General features: G+C 34.0%; 3 protein-coding genes across 10 annotated transcripts in view; 1 reads left to right on the forward strand and 2 right to left on the reverse strand.

Annotated features, from left to right (window-relative positions):
• Positions 1–556: 556 nt before the first annotated feature.
• On the forward strand, positions 557–4,990 carry LOC130636099 (uncharacterized). 4 transcript variants are annotated; one of them, XR_008982218.1, is made up of 4 exons: positions 557–968; positions 1,190–1,672; positions 4,504–4,596; positions 4,848–4,990. XR_008982218.1 is itself a non-coding variant. In XM_057445708.1 (3 exons), the coding sequence occupies exons 1-3, from the start codon at positions 563–565 to the stop codon at positions 4,231–4,233; spliced, it is 915 nt and encodes a 304-aa protein (XP_057301691.1). In that variant the 5' UTR covers positions 557–562; the 3' UTR covers positions 4,234–4,341. The 4 variants fall into 4 exon arrangements, 3 of the variants coding, with proteins under 3 accessions (XP_057301691.1, XP_057301692.1, XP_057301690.1); XM_057445708.1 differs by lacking the exons at positions 4,504–4,596; positions 4,848–4,990 and adding an exon at positions 4,208–4,341; XM_057445709.1 differs by lacking the exons at positions 4,504–4,596; positions 4,848–4,990 and adding an exon at positions 4,197–4,323.
• On the reverse strand, positions 1,844–8,877 carry LOC130636097 (uncharacterized). Its single transcript, XM_057445705.1, has 2 exons — positions 6,283–8,877; positions 1,844–6,148 (listed from the first exon to the last, which is right to left on the reverse strand). The coding sequence occupies exons 1-2, from the start codon at positions 7,064–7,066 to the stop codon at positions 5,748–5,750; spliced, it is 1,185 nt and encodes a 394-aa protein (XP_057301688.1). The 5' UTR covers positions 7,067–8,877; the 3' UTR covers positions 1,844–5,747.
• A 144-nt stretch (positions 8,878–9,021) lies between these two features.
• LOC130636096 (restin homolog) overlaps positions 9,022–13,674 on the reverse strand; it is a 65,596-nt gene continuing 60,943 nt past the window's right edge. For all 5 annotated transcript variants that reach the window (XM_057445704.1, XM_057445702.1, XM_057445703.1 and 2 more), the window contains one exon: positions 9,022–9,203. In XM_057445704.1, coding sequence (XP_057301687.1) covers positions 9,081–9,203 — 123 coding nt within the window. In that variant the 3' untranslated portion in view covers positions 9,022–9,080. The remainder of the gene's footprint in view (positions 9,204–13,674) is intronic.

The following is a 13,674-nucleotide window of genomic DNA, read 5'->3' on the forward strand; positions in this document are numbered from 1 at the left end:
TCTACATTCTCCCGAAAAAAAACATACCGCAGACCCTGGACCAGTCGTATCTGGTCTGCGTATTATCGAAAAAAGCAAATCGGATGTAAACATTCAATGAAATAAAAATGGCTGGACGGCAGGATGATGGTTTGTGGCTTCGCAGAATAATAAGAGAAGAAATAGCGAGAGATAAAAATACCAGAGGACCTCCAGCAGCTAATCAAATATTTAGCCGAGCTCATGAACTAATAGATAGAACTGCTGAAGCTGCTGTCAATGATTTTTCCTTCACTGCTGCTGCTCAGTCCACTGCATCTCGGACAGCAGCCCTTGTGTCAGCTTCAGCAATTTCCCCATCTCCCTCGTATGGATTTAATGCATCACGAAGAGGTGCTGGTCGTGGTCGTTCACGCTCTTCTCCAGGACATCCATATCGCTATTCATCGAAAAGCAGGACAACAAAAAAGGATGTTGAAAAGCCACACAAGTCTGTGAATGTTGGTTGTTAGATGTATTTATTGAGGACGATGATGGAAAATGTCCTTTTGAAAAATGTGATGATATTCTTTTCGATGAAGACATGGTTATCATGAAAGGTTATGTGATGATGAATCCCTTGGAAAAGGATGAATTTCCAATCAAAATGATTTTGTGTGATTTATTTCAGCAGAGATTTACTAACATTGGTCCAGACGATTTTGGATACTTAAAACGTGAACGTAACAAATTGTCCCTGCCGAAAACAGGAGATGGCTTTGTTTGGAATTTCGAAAATTTGAAAGTATTGGCAGGCCAGGGTAAACTTTACTGCTACATCAAAGAGTCTTACAAAAAGTTGGTTGATCAACCTTCACCTGTGGATGTTAATGATGAAGAAATTACAAGAAGTTGTGATGATTCTCCATCATTTCCAGCTTCAAGTATAGTGAATAAGAAACATAAAAGTTCTACAGTTGTTAGTGATGATGAGCTACCATCAGGCTCAGGTTAGTTTTGATATATATTTATTTTGTCCCTTCCCCATCATGCTTCATACAGAAGAGTTGTCATACTTGAGTTATACTTGAGTCAGCTTTGTTTTATACATTTGTGGTTGTGATCACCTCCAACAAGGTGTTTGAGTCTGCCCTTTTTAAGTGTCTATACCCTGGTATGGGTTGTTGCAAATGAACACACACAGTACATTATATTTTTAATGTTTATTCAGGTGAACTGGAGAGTTATAAAAGTTTGCTGAATGAGGTTTTAGAAGCTTCTCCGAAAAAAAGACTTTATAATGACTTGGAGAGCATTTTGCATGATTTAAAGAAAAAGATATCAACATCAGAAGTCGAAAAACTTAAAGTTGATCCAGATGATTGCTTATCTGATGCACTCAGTTTCTATAAAAGTTCGGATTTCAATCCAAATCATAAATTACAAGTCCGATATGCGAAACAACCGGCTGCAGACACTGGAGGTGTCTTGAGACAATTTTATTCTGATTGCACTCAGCAACTGTTAGAAGGTGCAGATGGAATTCCTCCATTATTTGAAGGAGAGGAGAATCGAAAGCTGCCTTGCTTCAATGCCGGTGTGGTTATGTCTGGAATGATCAAATTTGTTGGAAGAATGTTTGCTTATTCAATATGTCAAGTTGGAATTGGATTCAGTTGTCTGGCTCCATCTGTATACTGGTATATTTGTACAGGTGATGTGACAGTTGTAAATAAATACTAGCTGTTTCCCGTGGAAGAATCCACTGTATTCCATTTAATTTATGTAGCAGATATATGTCCATCAAAAAACATAAGCAGTGCGCATCTTACATCAGCATTATTATATAAATGACCAAAAAAATTAAAGGTGTCCAACAACTGCAGTATTTATGTGACATTTAAAATCTAAATCTACTAAAATTACTTGCTCTGACCATCTGACAAATGCGAAAATTATTCGGAAAGAAGTTTCCAAAAGCATTTCAACATACATCTCACCCATAAAATTTAAATCACTTAAAACGCCACATATATACAAAAAAGCTGATCAATGTCAAACACAAATCTCTCTCATTGTATATGTTAAAATCAGTTAGTTTATTGCAAACCCTGCCAAAGGTTGACACACAATGTGAAAAATAAACAATAAATTGTGCCTCTGACAGAATTTTTTATCTAAGGTGTAAAAAAAGGGATTTGCAAGGACAAATTATAATGCAATAAAACATTATTTGATATATTGCATACAGTCCCTCCTCACCAAACTTTAGACAAAATGCCAACAAAATAACGGTGTTTAAACCTAAAATTAATAAAGTCCTTTTAGCAATTTGCATGCTGTTTTACCATCAATAAAGTAAACAAAATTTCAAATCTCACATAGTATTCTGTCACAAATTTTCATAAAATATATATATCAGTCATAATGAGTCATGTTAAACAACAGCAATCAATCTGTATATAAGTTCATTTTATGTCAATTTTTGCACCAATTTTGCAACACAAAATACAAATTCTAAATAATACTAAAATCTCTTATTTTGGTCCTTCGCATACCGACGGTCTCCCACAAAAGTTTAATCAAAATGTAAAAAATGAGAGGTAACGACAAAATCAAAGTTTGCAAAATTTAACTATTTCAGTACATATATCTACTGCATATGCCCTCTAAAACAATATTTTAATCCAAAATGCCAAAGAAAAACAGTTTGCAACAAAAATCAGTTATTTCGATAATATTGCATACACTCTTTCCTCACAAAAGCTTCACAAACTGTAAAAAAAAGAATGGTTGTAGGGAGTGCTTCTGATTCAACAAAAAAAGTTTTTTTAACATATTGCATCTAGCCCTTACCCATTAAATCTTACACAAAATTTCCAAAACTATATACGATTTAGAACACATCAAATTTAAATCGAGAAGGATCAGTCATTTCGATATATTGCACGGAGTCCTCCCCAGTAAGAATTTATACAAAATATAGAAAAACAAAGCTTGCAAGGTGTAAAATTGAATTCTTCTTCTGTGTATATATATATGGTCCTTCCTCGCAAAATTAACATAAAATGTCAAAAAGGTTCAGATATAACATCTAACACAACAAAAATCAGTTCTATCAGTATATGTCATGCCATTGTCATCCACCAAATGTTCCCCTTAAAGTTTCACAGACACAGCCTGTAAATTAAAAACAACTAAGATCAGGTATTTTGGTCTATTTCATACCATTCTGTTCCAAATAACTTATAAAATGTAAAAATTGAGTGGTAAAACAGAAATGTCAAAAAGAAGAAAAAAATAGCTTACAAAGAGTATAAAATTGAAATCAACAAAGTAGCTCTTTTGGTGTATTAAATATAAGCCATACGCACAAAAGTTTACACTAATTGTAAGAAAATGGTTGTGTTTAGTAATTCTAAATTAAGAAAAGTCAGTTCTTTTAGCATGCTGATTAAGGTTTTTGCCCACAAATTCTTACATGAAAATGTCAAAACCACAATTTGAAACAAATTAAATTTACATTTTAAAAATAAGTAATTTCTGAACTTTATTTTCAGAATATTTGGAGGAAAAGAACTTCGCAAACCAAAAAAAACCCAGGAAAATGTTTAAAATTTTCAGGGTTAATAACGTTTTAAATTTGTTTTGTGGGAATATATATATACTGGGAATCTTTAGTTTAAAGCTAGCATTAGCTAGCTACAGCAGCTAATAGCTAGTCACTTAAATATAAACTGGAGACTTAGCTAGGTATAAAGAACATGGCTACATATATATATATATATTCCTAGCTAGCTAGCTACTAGTTGTTGGTGGTGGTTGGCTTTTTATGATGCTAGCTATAAAACATGTCTGGCAACAATAATATAATCAAAACTGAAAATAAAACATGAAAAAACCTTACAGAACCTTGCTATGATTAATTTATAAAACCATGCTCTTCTTCAAATGTTTTTTTAAAGACTTATTTTGAATGAAAGAGTAGAGAATACTCAAAAAGAACAGCCATCTTTTTCGTAAACACAATTTCCGTTTTATGCTAGGAACTTCATTTAACAGTCCGTATGCTTTGTGAATATCTAATACCGTTTCATATGTAGCGATACCTATATATATATATGCTAACATAGAGTTTTTTGGCATAAGGGTATATATATTTATATCGTTATTAGCAGCGGGTTATATATTTACATCTTATGTGCGATTTCTATGCAGTACATCCCTAATTTTTTTAGTTAAATTTTAGCGTACGGCCACGTCATAAGAAAGTGACCCGTGATTTCCGTGTCGTGGACTCACAGTTTTGCTCACGCAAGGGAATTAATATATAAGATGCAACAATAACAGACGTGACAAATGTGTACGTCAGATCTTACTTAGAAAAGGTATAAGCCTACTTCTACTTTACCTTTCATTGAGCTAGTCAATTTCAAAAGAATCATTGTACATGTCGATGAGATTTTTTCTTTGTTTATTATTTTTTCCAGTATTTCATTGCACTCATTTTTCAAATTTATTACATTACTTATTTATCAACTTCAGATCATGGATAAGAATTTTGACGTGAAAACGTTTAATCAAGACACGGATTTCGTAAACCTGCTTTCTGATTGTGGATCAACACAACTTATTAGTGTAAGTATTAATTTTTCATTCATGACTTATAATACTGTTAATTTTAGTAAAAAATGAGGCTGGTGTTCTTATAAAGTTGTTTTAATAAAAGAAAAATAGTGTAAATACAGGTACGGACAGTAACACCAAATGTCTGAATGTCTAACTTAAAAAGCAGTCATTAAAACAGAGCTTTTCTCCTTGGGAGAGTTTTTTATCCTGGATTACAAAGTCGTGCCACAGTTCATCCCATTTTATATGCTTTTTTATAGGATGAAAACAGACATGATATTTACACTGCAATTCTCTTTCAAGAGGTAATTGGAAAACGTACAGCTGCAATGGAACAATTGAGAGAAGGCTTGAAAACCCTTGATGTTATAGATTGTTTGTCCAACAATCCTATGTTGTGTATGCCACTGTTTATGTATGAAGAAGAAAATGTATCATGTGAAACTGTGAAGGAAATTTTACTTTTTGATACATCATGTTCTGAACAAACCAAGGAGAACTTATTAAAATGTGTTACGGAAATTACCAAAAGTGACCTTGTTAACTTCATCCACTTCATATCAGCAAGTCGTGTGTTACCGAGAAAAAGAATCACCATCAAAGTTGATGAAGCTGATGGTGTGTTCGCTTCAACTTGTCTGTTGCAACTAGTATTACCAAAACAAGCAGATACATTTGAAAAACTTGTGTCAGCTATACACAGTGTCATTGGCAATAAAGGACAAACCAAATCCTTCACAGTGGTCTAAATGACTTTTTTATATCAGTACTCTTCCGTGTTCCCACCTCCCCCTGTAATTAAGCACGGAAGAATAATAACTTGTTATGAAAACAGCGTTTTGTTGACATATGTCATTTTTGTGATTCTTTTTAAGCCTACATTACTCTAAAAGCTATAGAAATATTGATAATATTAGTTATGTTTCGGACCAGACCAAAATTTTAGCAGTAACCACCGCAAAACTACGACATTTTGGAATGAGAGTAAATAACTTTGCTCACATATGCACCTTCTCTGATTCGTATTTCATATTTTTCAGCTATTGGAATAACATTTTTATCAACCTTGTACATACCATTAAAACTTAAATATATAGTATAAAAGCGAAAAGTTGATAGTTGCTTGTGTGCCTTTGGTGTGCATTTCAAAGCCATGAATTTTAAGTGGAACCTTCAATGTATGATAACACTTCTAAGAATATATCTATACCAAAATAGCAGGAATCGCGCATTATGTCGACTACGTTGATCGCTTCCTCTATATTTTGAGAGTGTGGACATCGTACATCTTCTAATTCTACGGTTGGCAGCCCATTGTCTAATGGTGAGAGGGCAGTCCAATCTATTCCGAACCAAACCAAATCCTCCACGGGTCCCCCCTCATTCAATTCCATGTTCCTCATACCATTATTCCAAATCTTCCTCGGAGACCAGTTTCGCTCTGTTCTCAAAGGGTGATTGTTCCAACCGCTTATGAAAGACGTGATTACTCGATTGATCCTGGGTTGGAAAATACGATGTAATACAAATACATGAACATCGTTTTCCATATTGAGTATACCTAAAATGTAAACCGTTAACACCAAATTAAAAAAAAGAAGCCCGGCATGTCATATCGTGATTAAAGATGTTCCCACGCCCACTTTTTACTTATCACGTGCAACCGTGTAGAAATCAACGAGTAACTTCGATTACCTTGATCTTCCATTGCTTGAAACGTATAATAAAACTGATAGGTGACATATGTCCATACATCGCGCCACAATCTTTCGATTCTTTGGTTGTGTACCGAAGAGCCTGCCAAAAAACTGCCTCTGCCTTCTCCTCTGAGCTGTGTCATTTTTTCCCATACTAGGACATTTTCACCACCCTTATCCGAGCGTACACGTGAAGGAATACCAAGTTCACAAATCGCAGCATTAAACAAATCCAGTACGGTTTCTTTCCGATTATTTGTACTGCAATTTAAATACGTTATGAGACGCGAGTGACCATCAATAGCACCATGAATTACAAATTTCCAAGTTATCAAGCTATGGTGTCCGTCAATATGCCAAAGGCTGTTTGGTCCAGGTACACTGTACTTTCTTCTACGTATTAGTGCAGCCCATCGAATCCGAGAGTTCTCTGGATCAATTTTGTGGAGAATTTCTGTGACTCTTCTCTGCTGAACACGTATACCACGTGATTTAAGAAGTCCGATAACCATTGACCTCCCCAGAAAAGCACCATGACTCCTTTTTATTTCAATGATGACTCTTTCCAGCTCCTCTTTATTTATATTTGTGTATCCAGTTATATTTTTCAAGCCCAGCTCGGCAACTCGTCTACTAACCGTCCATCGAGATACACACAACATAGTTGCAATCTCTTGCCAGCAATAGCCCAGGTCACGAAAATACAATAAAACTTCTTCGGATAAGACAAATTTCGGTCGGCCAGGTCCATCATGCTTCTCTCTCTCGACCCCTATAGCCATTGATTTCTCCTTGAAGTTTTTGCGCAAGCACCTGCAATGTCTCGATAAGTTGGTAAATAATGGGCTGGCTGTTAGTCGCTCGGTCGTTTAAATAATAAAGATTTTGTAAACAAAACCTTATTCTGCTATTCAGAAGTTCTATTTCATCGTTGTTCTCCACATTCCTGTTCTCTACAGCCGTCACAACATTGTGGAGATCGTTAAAAAACTGTCGTAAATTGATATCACCAGCGCAAATAGCATCCGCCATCTTGTTTAAAGTTCCTGCGCGGTGTTTGTGAAACAATGAAGAGCAAAGCAGACATTGTATGCTCTTTTAAAACGCAGACCAGATTTGAACACGACAAACCTTGCATAAAAATTTTTACCTTGCATAAAAAAATCCCTACCATAAAAATAATGTTTTTCTTGCATACTATCTTTTTATCTTGTTTGCATTTGGAATATATAGCATAACAATATTTTAGCTAGAAGGAATATAAGATTTCTAGCATATGTATAATACAAACTAGGATGCATATATATAGGTTAGCATGTATATAAAAAAAAGCTAGCATGCATATAATATATGCGTGTAGAATATTGCTACATATGAGCAACCATATACAACCATGAGTTTGTTTATCAACGTAATAAAAAACATCCAGTAAAAATCGAAACAGAAAAGTCATTTTTATATGTTATTGATTCTGTGAAAAATTCTACGTTAAAAGATATTTTCCAAGTTGTTTTTCAGAAAAAAAAGAGAAATTCGATAATTTTTCAGCCTTGCCGTTGTTCCTATTTTGTTATGTTTATCAATTTTCAGGTTATAATTGTTCTTTTAAAATTATTCTTATAGAGAAATGAAGTTTATGTAATTTAAGTTATATAATAATCAAGAATTGAATTTTAAAATTTTAGAATATTCAATGATTGCTAATAGCGGATATCTTTAAGCCGCATGGCTGTTGGATTTTAACCCAGCAAGGTGCTTTTGTTATTTCAATAAACTTTTATGGGAGATTTTTCCATTTTTGACATTTTCTGTAAGATTTTATGTTCTATGACAAAATACTTGATTTTGTCGATTTGGGTAAACCGTTCTTTTTAATATTTTCGATTGAAATATTGCGGTATAGGGCGGCATGCAATATACTAAAATGATTCACGGTTTTATGTGTGTCTATTACATGTTTATTTATGTGTTTATTCTATGTTTCGTTAACTGTTGACTTCTTATATTGTGTGTAAAAAGGGTTGTTGTATGCAATAGACTGAATAACTGATTTTGGTATAATGTATCACAAACTGTAGACAATCAAAATTTTGTAATGATTTTTTGTATGACTTAACGATGTTGCAGCTTTTTAATGTCTGGTATAATTTTTTTCCTGGTGTACTTCTGGCATGGGCAAAGCAAGTACATAGTTTTAGTAGATTTAGGCTTTTACGTAACAGTTGTTAGACACCTTTGATTTTGTTGGACATTTTGCATTTTTACTTCATTATTTTTTCTTTTGTTGCACCTGCTTATATTTTTAGATGTTTTATTTCAGCCGTTATAAATATAGAATATTGCAGATTGACTTTTAAAAATTCAAACTACTGTGTTGTATGTTTATTTGTTTGGTATCTCTTACACAGTTTCAATTTTTTTCACAGGAACATACATTACATTACATTACATTGCATACATACAGTGCCTTTGAAAATGGCTGTGGCATGATACCCGCGTGAAATTTTTCTAAAACAAATTCCCACTCAGCTATTCCAAAATGATAGGTAGGCACCCTTCCCGGAATATTATTATATTATATTATATTATAAATATATTCAAGATAATAATGTACTGTTTGAAAGGTATTAGTAAAAGTGTCGTGTGCTACATAAACGCCTAAATCTTAGTGATTTAGGCGCTTATGTAAAGTTTATACAAAAACGAAATTTTTAAGAAAGCAACGTCCACAGACAAATATAATTTTGATTTTATGATAAGAAAACATTTGGCGTCCTAAAATTTACATCATCACAGTTATTTCCACGCATTACTTGACGTTGATGCAACACTTTGTTGTTGAGCTTTCGAAACACGACGATATTCTTTGCTTGCCACGTTTTTGTTCAATTTTGGACTTTTAAAACTTTTTTTACGAACCTAGAAAATAAATTTATCTTTTTGACAACTAAGAATGCTAATATCTGATGATACTGGCATGGTGGCCACTCAATGTAAAAAAGAAAAGTCAATAAGTTTTCTTGCCGTTTTCTAAAAGCAACCTGGCTAAAAAAAACCCTCAAAAATTTCCATCAGAAAGAAACTTATTGGTTTCCATAACCTAACGACTAAAAGAACGGACTAAAACAAAACTAAAATCAGAGAAATTTATTTTTTATGAACGGCCACCCTTGGTTATTTGTAATTTGTATTTTGAGTTGAAATTGTTAGCATATTAGCAAACCGTGTGCTAAGATGAGGGAATCGAGACCCAAGACCCGAGACTATGTAGGCAAGACCCGAGACCCTACAGTTGTTTTTAAAAATTACTTTTAATTTTGTTATTTCACTCTTTTACATAAGTAAGAGCATGCAGCGCATGCTCTTACTTATTTAGTAATTATTTACGTCACGAAGGCTTCTTAATTATGCAAAAGTAAGTCAGAAATTAAAATGTTATTTTTTCTTCGTGTGTAAAAAATAACTGAAAGTGTTACGAAGTAGTAGCGTGATGAAGTATAGTTATTGCAACATTGTACATAGAATTGTGACGCGTTAAACAAAAAGTGATAATAAACAAGACTTTTCCTTGATTTTTACCAAAATATTGTATTTTCGTTTTGTCGAATGCAACTTCGCAATCGTGACAGCATGTCACATTGCGGTGAAAACAGAATAGCATATGAAGTGTGTATGCATTGTCGGGAGAGTTTAGTGCAGATGGATGAGGCAATGGGGAAGTCATTCCAGTGTTATCCGATGGTGTAACTATGGTTGTTTATGGGACCCTTCTTTTATTTGTCTACATTTCCTCTTCTGCGTAGCTTTTGTTTTTTTCGTTTCAGCTCCTTCTCCTTATTGAAATTAACCATTTACAATGGATCACGGTGTCTCTTCTAAGAATACTGCAGAAAGCTTTCACAATGTCAAGTTGTAAAGCAATCGCAATAGTGTGCGTCCGAACATATGTGAAATGCTTTGAAACGGAAACAATTCAATGAACATTTAATTACATTGTTTTTCTCGTAAGTTGCACCGTGTAAGGATTTCTTTCTTCATTCTTGTTTCTCGCGAGGTACGATGTTTAAATCCTTTCATTATCATATTTACTATATTTTTGCGTCTTTCATGATTTCGATATTTATTGAAGGCCGTACACCTTTAATAACCGAAAATACATCAGCTAGATTACTGTTGTGGTTTATTTGGTGTTAATTTAGCTTTTCTATTGTCGTCCGGGGTTAATTTGGATGGAAAAAATGGCAATGTCTCGCCTACAGGGTCCCGGGTCTTGGGTATCCAGTCTCGGGTCTAGGTTTAAACATATGCCTTCTAACGAAAGGGTCTTGTTATTTCAGATAGTACTTGCTTTGGAAAAAAATAGTTTTTCGTAATTTTTCATAACATCAGTCGGAAAACAGTGACTGAATTCTGTAAGGTGTAACTAAAATGTTTACCGACCACTTTTGTAATATTATGAAATGTAATTCCCCGTTCCCTCTATACGGCTAATTCGCAATGCATTATGGTAGTTGTATTCCGCGAAAACGTAAACAAACCATTCGTAGTAACAAAAATGGCCGAACAAGTACACTTCATCCTTAATTCTACTCAAAACCAAAGCGATATACAAAATTCTAATCAAGACAACAGTTTTTTTCAAAACTTGGGCTCTCCTGCAAGCATTGGCTCAAACTTTTCATCAAGTTCAAGCTTTTTATTGCAAGCTAAAAGTAAAGGAGGAGGGATAACTTGCTGTGTACCTCTCTGTCAAAACAACTCAAAGAAGAATCCAGACTTATCTTTTTATGTCATTCCTAAAGACTCAGAGCTTCGAAAGAAATGGCTTTTTATGATCAGTAGAAAGGATTTTGTACCTTCTACATCGCATAGAGTTTGCTCTGTTCATTTCACTGGTGGAAAGAAGACATATATGAACAATGTTCCCACAATAGTCCCAAAAACTATCAAACCAACAGCTAGCAAACCAAGAAAAACTCTCAACAGTACAAACTGTAAATTGCAACTATTTTCTCCTGTGAGGGCTACGACAAATGACATTGCTGCAGAATTATCTGTGGAGGAAGAGTTAAAACAAGAGTTGGAAAAATTGAGAGCCGAAATTAGTTGTATGAGAATTCATGAAAAGGAACTTGATCAAACTATTGAAAAACAACAAGCCACTATAAGTGACATAGCATTTTCAATTGACCGGTTTAAACACAATGAAGCACACTTTAAGTTTTATACCGGATTCGAATCTTATAAATTATTCAAAGCAGTTTTAGAATATTTACAACCAGCTGCAAATAAACTAATATATTGGGGTTCAAATACTAACACTGAAAATACAAAAAATATAAACTCTACAAAACGAGGCCGATCACGATCATTGAGCGCAGAAGAAGAATTCTTTATGATACTGGTTCGAATTCGATGTGGACTTTTGTTAGAAGATATGGCTGTTCGATTTAATATGTCGACAAGTCACATAAGCAGAATATTGATTACATGGACAGATTTTTTACATTCACAATTCCGTATGCTTCCAATATGGGCTTCAAAAGAAACAGTACAAAATAGAATGCCGAAATGTTTTCAAAAAAGTTACCCAAATACCCGTGTCATATTAGATTGTACAGAAGTATTTGTGGAAATGCCTACGTCATATCGCACACAGTCCAGTACCTTTTCAAATTACAAACACCATAATACAGCAAAAGGATTAGTCGGAATAGCTCCTGATGGATCAGTGACATTTGTCTCTGATTTGTATGGTGGACGCTTTTCGGATAAACGAATAACAAAAGATAGTGGTATATACGATTTGCTAGAGCCTGGGGATTCTGTGATGGCTGATAGAGGATTTGAGCTCGAGGAAGATTTACCTGATGGAGTAACATTAAATATTCCACCATTTTTAGATGGAAAACCTCAGCTAAGTTTATTAGAGGAAAACGAAACTAGAAGAATAGCATCTGTACGTGTACATGTCGAACGAGCAATCGAACGTATAAAAAATTACCGAATTTTACAAACAGTTTTCAAACTATCAATGGCTGCTGAACTCAATAAGATATGGGTTATTTGTTGTTATTTAGTTAATTTTTTACCACAGTTGGTACCAGATGTAAATACGAATGACTAAAAATTATAAACTTTCGTACACTATATATATATATACTAGATCATGAAATATAAAGACAAAACAATATTGTGAGGAAACAATTTTATTTACTCACACTGTTGTTCTGTAATGTTGCTGTGCATGAAAGTGAAATAAAAGTGTGTTAGCTCAGGCAAAGTAATTCTGTTCCATTTTTCCTTTTGAAAAACTATTGTTTCCACATGTCGGTCAACTTTTGTATAAACAATAAAATCAATTTCATTGACTTGTGTTACTGCCATCACACCTTGACATTGGTGAAAATAATTATGTCTTTCTTTGAGTTTTGGCTTGCCATTCGATATTTGTAAAAAAAAATTTTTATCTTTGCATGCGTCAGAAATAGAGCAATCCTTTTTTGAATATGGGCACTTCACCTCAATCAATCGAGCATTCCCATTCAAAGTTGTTGCGCCATCAGGACTTGCACCTAACCACGGCCATTTTGGATTAATAACGAAACCACATTTTTCGACTTCAATATTTTTCTCGGTTTGATACCAGTTTAGAGCATTAACTTCATTTTCTAAGCCCCATTTGCAGGCCTCTGATGTAAAGTTTTTATTTTTATTTAGACATTTTTGTAATATGCTTTTTGGATGTATATTTTTTCTTCTATTTATAATAGATCCAAAATTGGATGATGTTATGCGTTTCTTTCTTTCTGTGTACCACATATCACATTTATACTGAGTACATGTGGATTTTTCTATGTCTCGAACTTGTTCGGCATTGACATGAATGAAATTGTTTACAAATGACTTTTGCTCATCTGATAACTCTGCTATTTCTGGTTCAAAGTCAAGAGCCTGCAAAAATAAATTAACTGTCGGACGTAATTCAACTGTTTCACTGTTTGTCTGTTCAAAATTAAATTCTTTTATAGATGTGTCATAAAATGATGATGGTTTATAGTCATTTCCTTGTAATAAATATGCCATTGAAGTTCCTTGCCCTATTTCAAATAAGTCTGTCGCTAATTTTTTGACTTTTTCGGTTGAGGGCTCATGTGCAAACAGTGGTGTAGAACAAAATTTTCTATTTCCTGTGACCAACGGTCTTTTGCGACTTTCATTTGTGTCTTTCGTAAGGTCTGCTTTCTCGAATGCCATTGCAGAAAATTTTATTGGTGCAGAATTTGCACTTTCTCCAGGTACATGCCATTTTTGTAACAAATCTGTGCATGTCTTGTCATCAGGGACAATTTTTAAGTCCAACTGTTTGTATTCAACCAATTGAAATAGA

This window comes from Hydractinia symbiolongicarpus, chromosome 3, assembly GCF_029227915.1.
Source record: "Hydractinia symbiolongicarpus strain clone_291-10 chromosome 3, HSymV2.1, whole genome shotgun sequence".
In the NCBI taxonomy this organism is placed as follows: domain Eukaryota; kingdom Metazoa; phylum Cnidaria; class Hydrozoa; order Anthoathecata; family Hydractiniidae; genus Hydractinia; species Hydractinia symbiolongicarpus.

Bases quoted from the DNA above. Each gene is read 5' to 3' on its own strand.
- LOC130636099 (XM_057445707.1), top strand. From the start codon at position 563: ATGGTTATCATGAAAGGTTATGTGATGATGAATCCCTTGGAAAAGGAT. The intron at 969-1,189 runs GTTAGTTTTGAT...ATGTTTATTCAG, and splicing joins TGAGCTACCATCAGGCTCAG to GTGAACTGGAGAGTTATAAA.
- LOC130636097 (XM_057445705.1), bottom strand. From the start codon at position 7,066: ATGGCTATAGGGGTCGAGAGAGAGAAGCATGATGGACCTGGCCGACCG. The intron at 6,149-6,282 runs GTAATCGAAGTT...TTTACATTTTAG, and splicing joins TCAAGCAATGGAAGATCAAG to GTATACTCAATATGGAAAAC.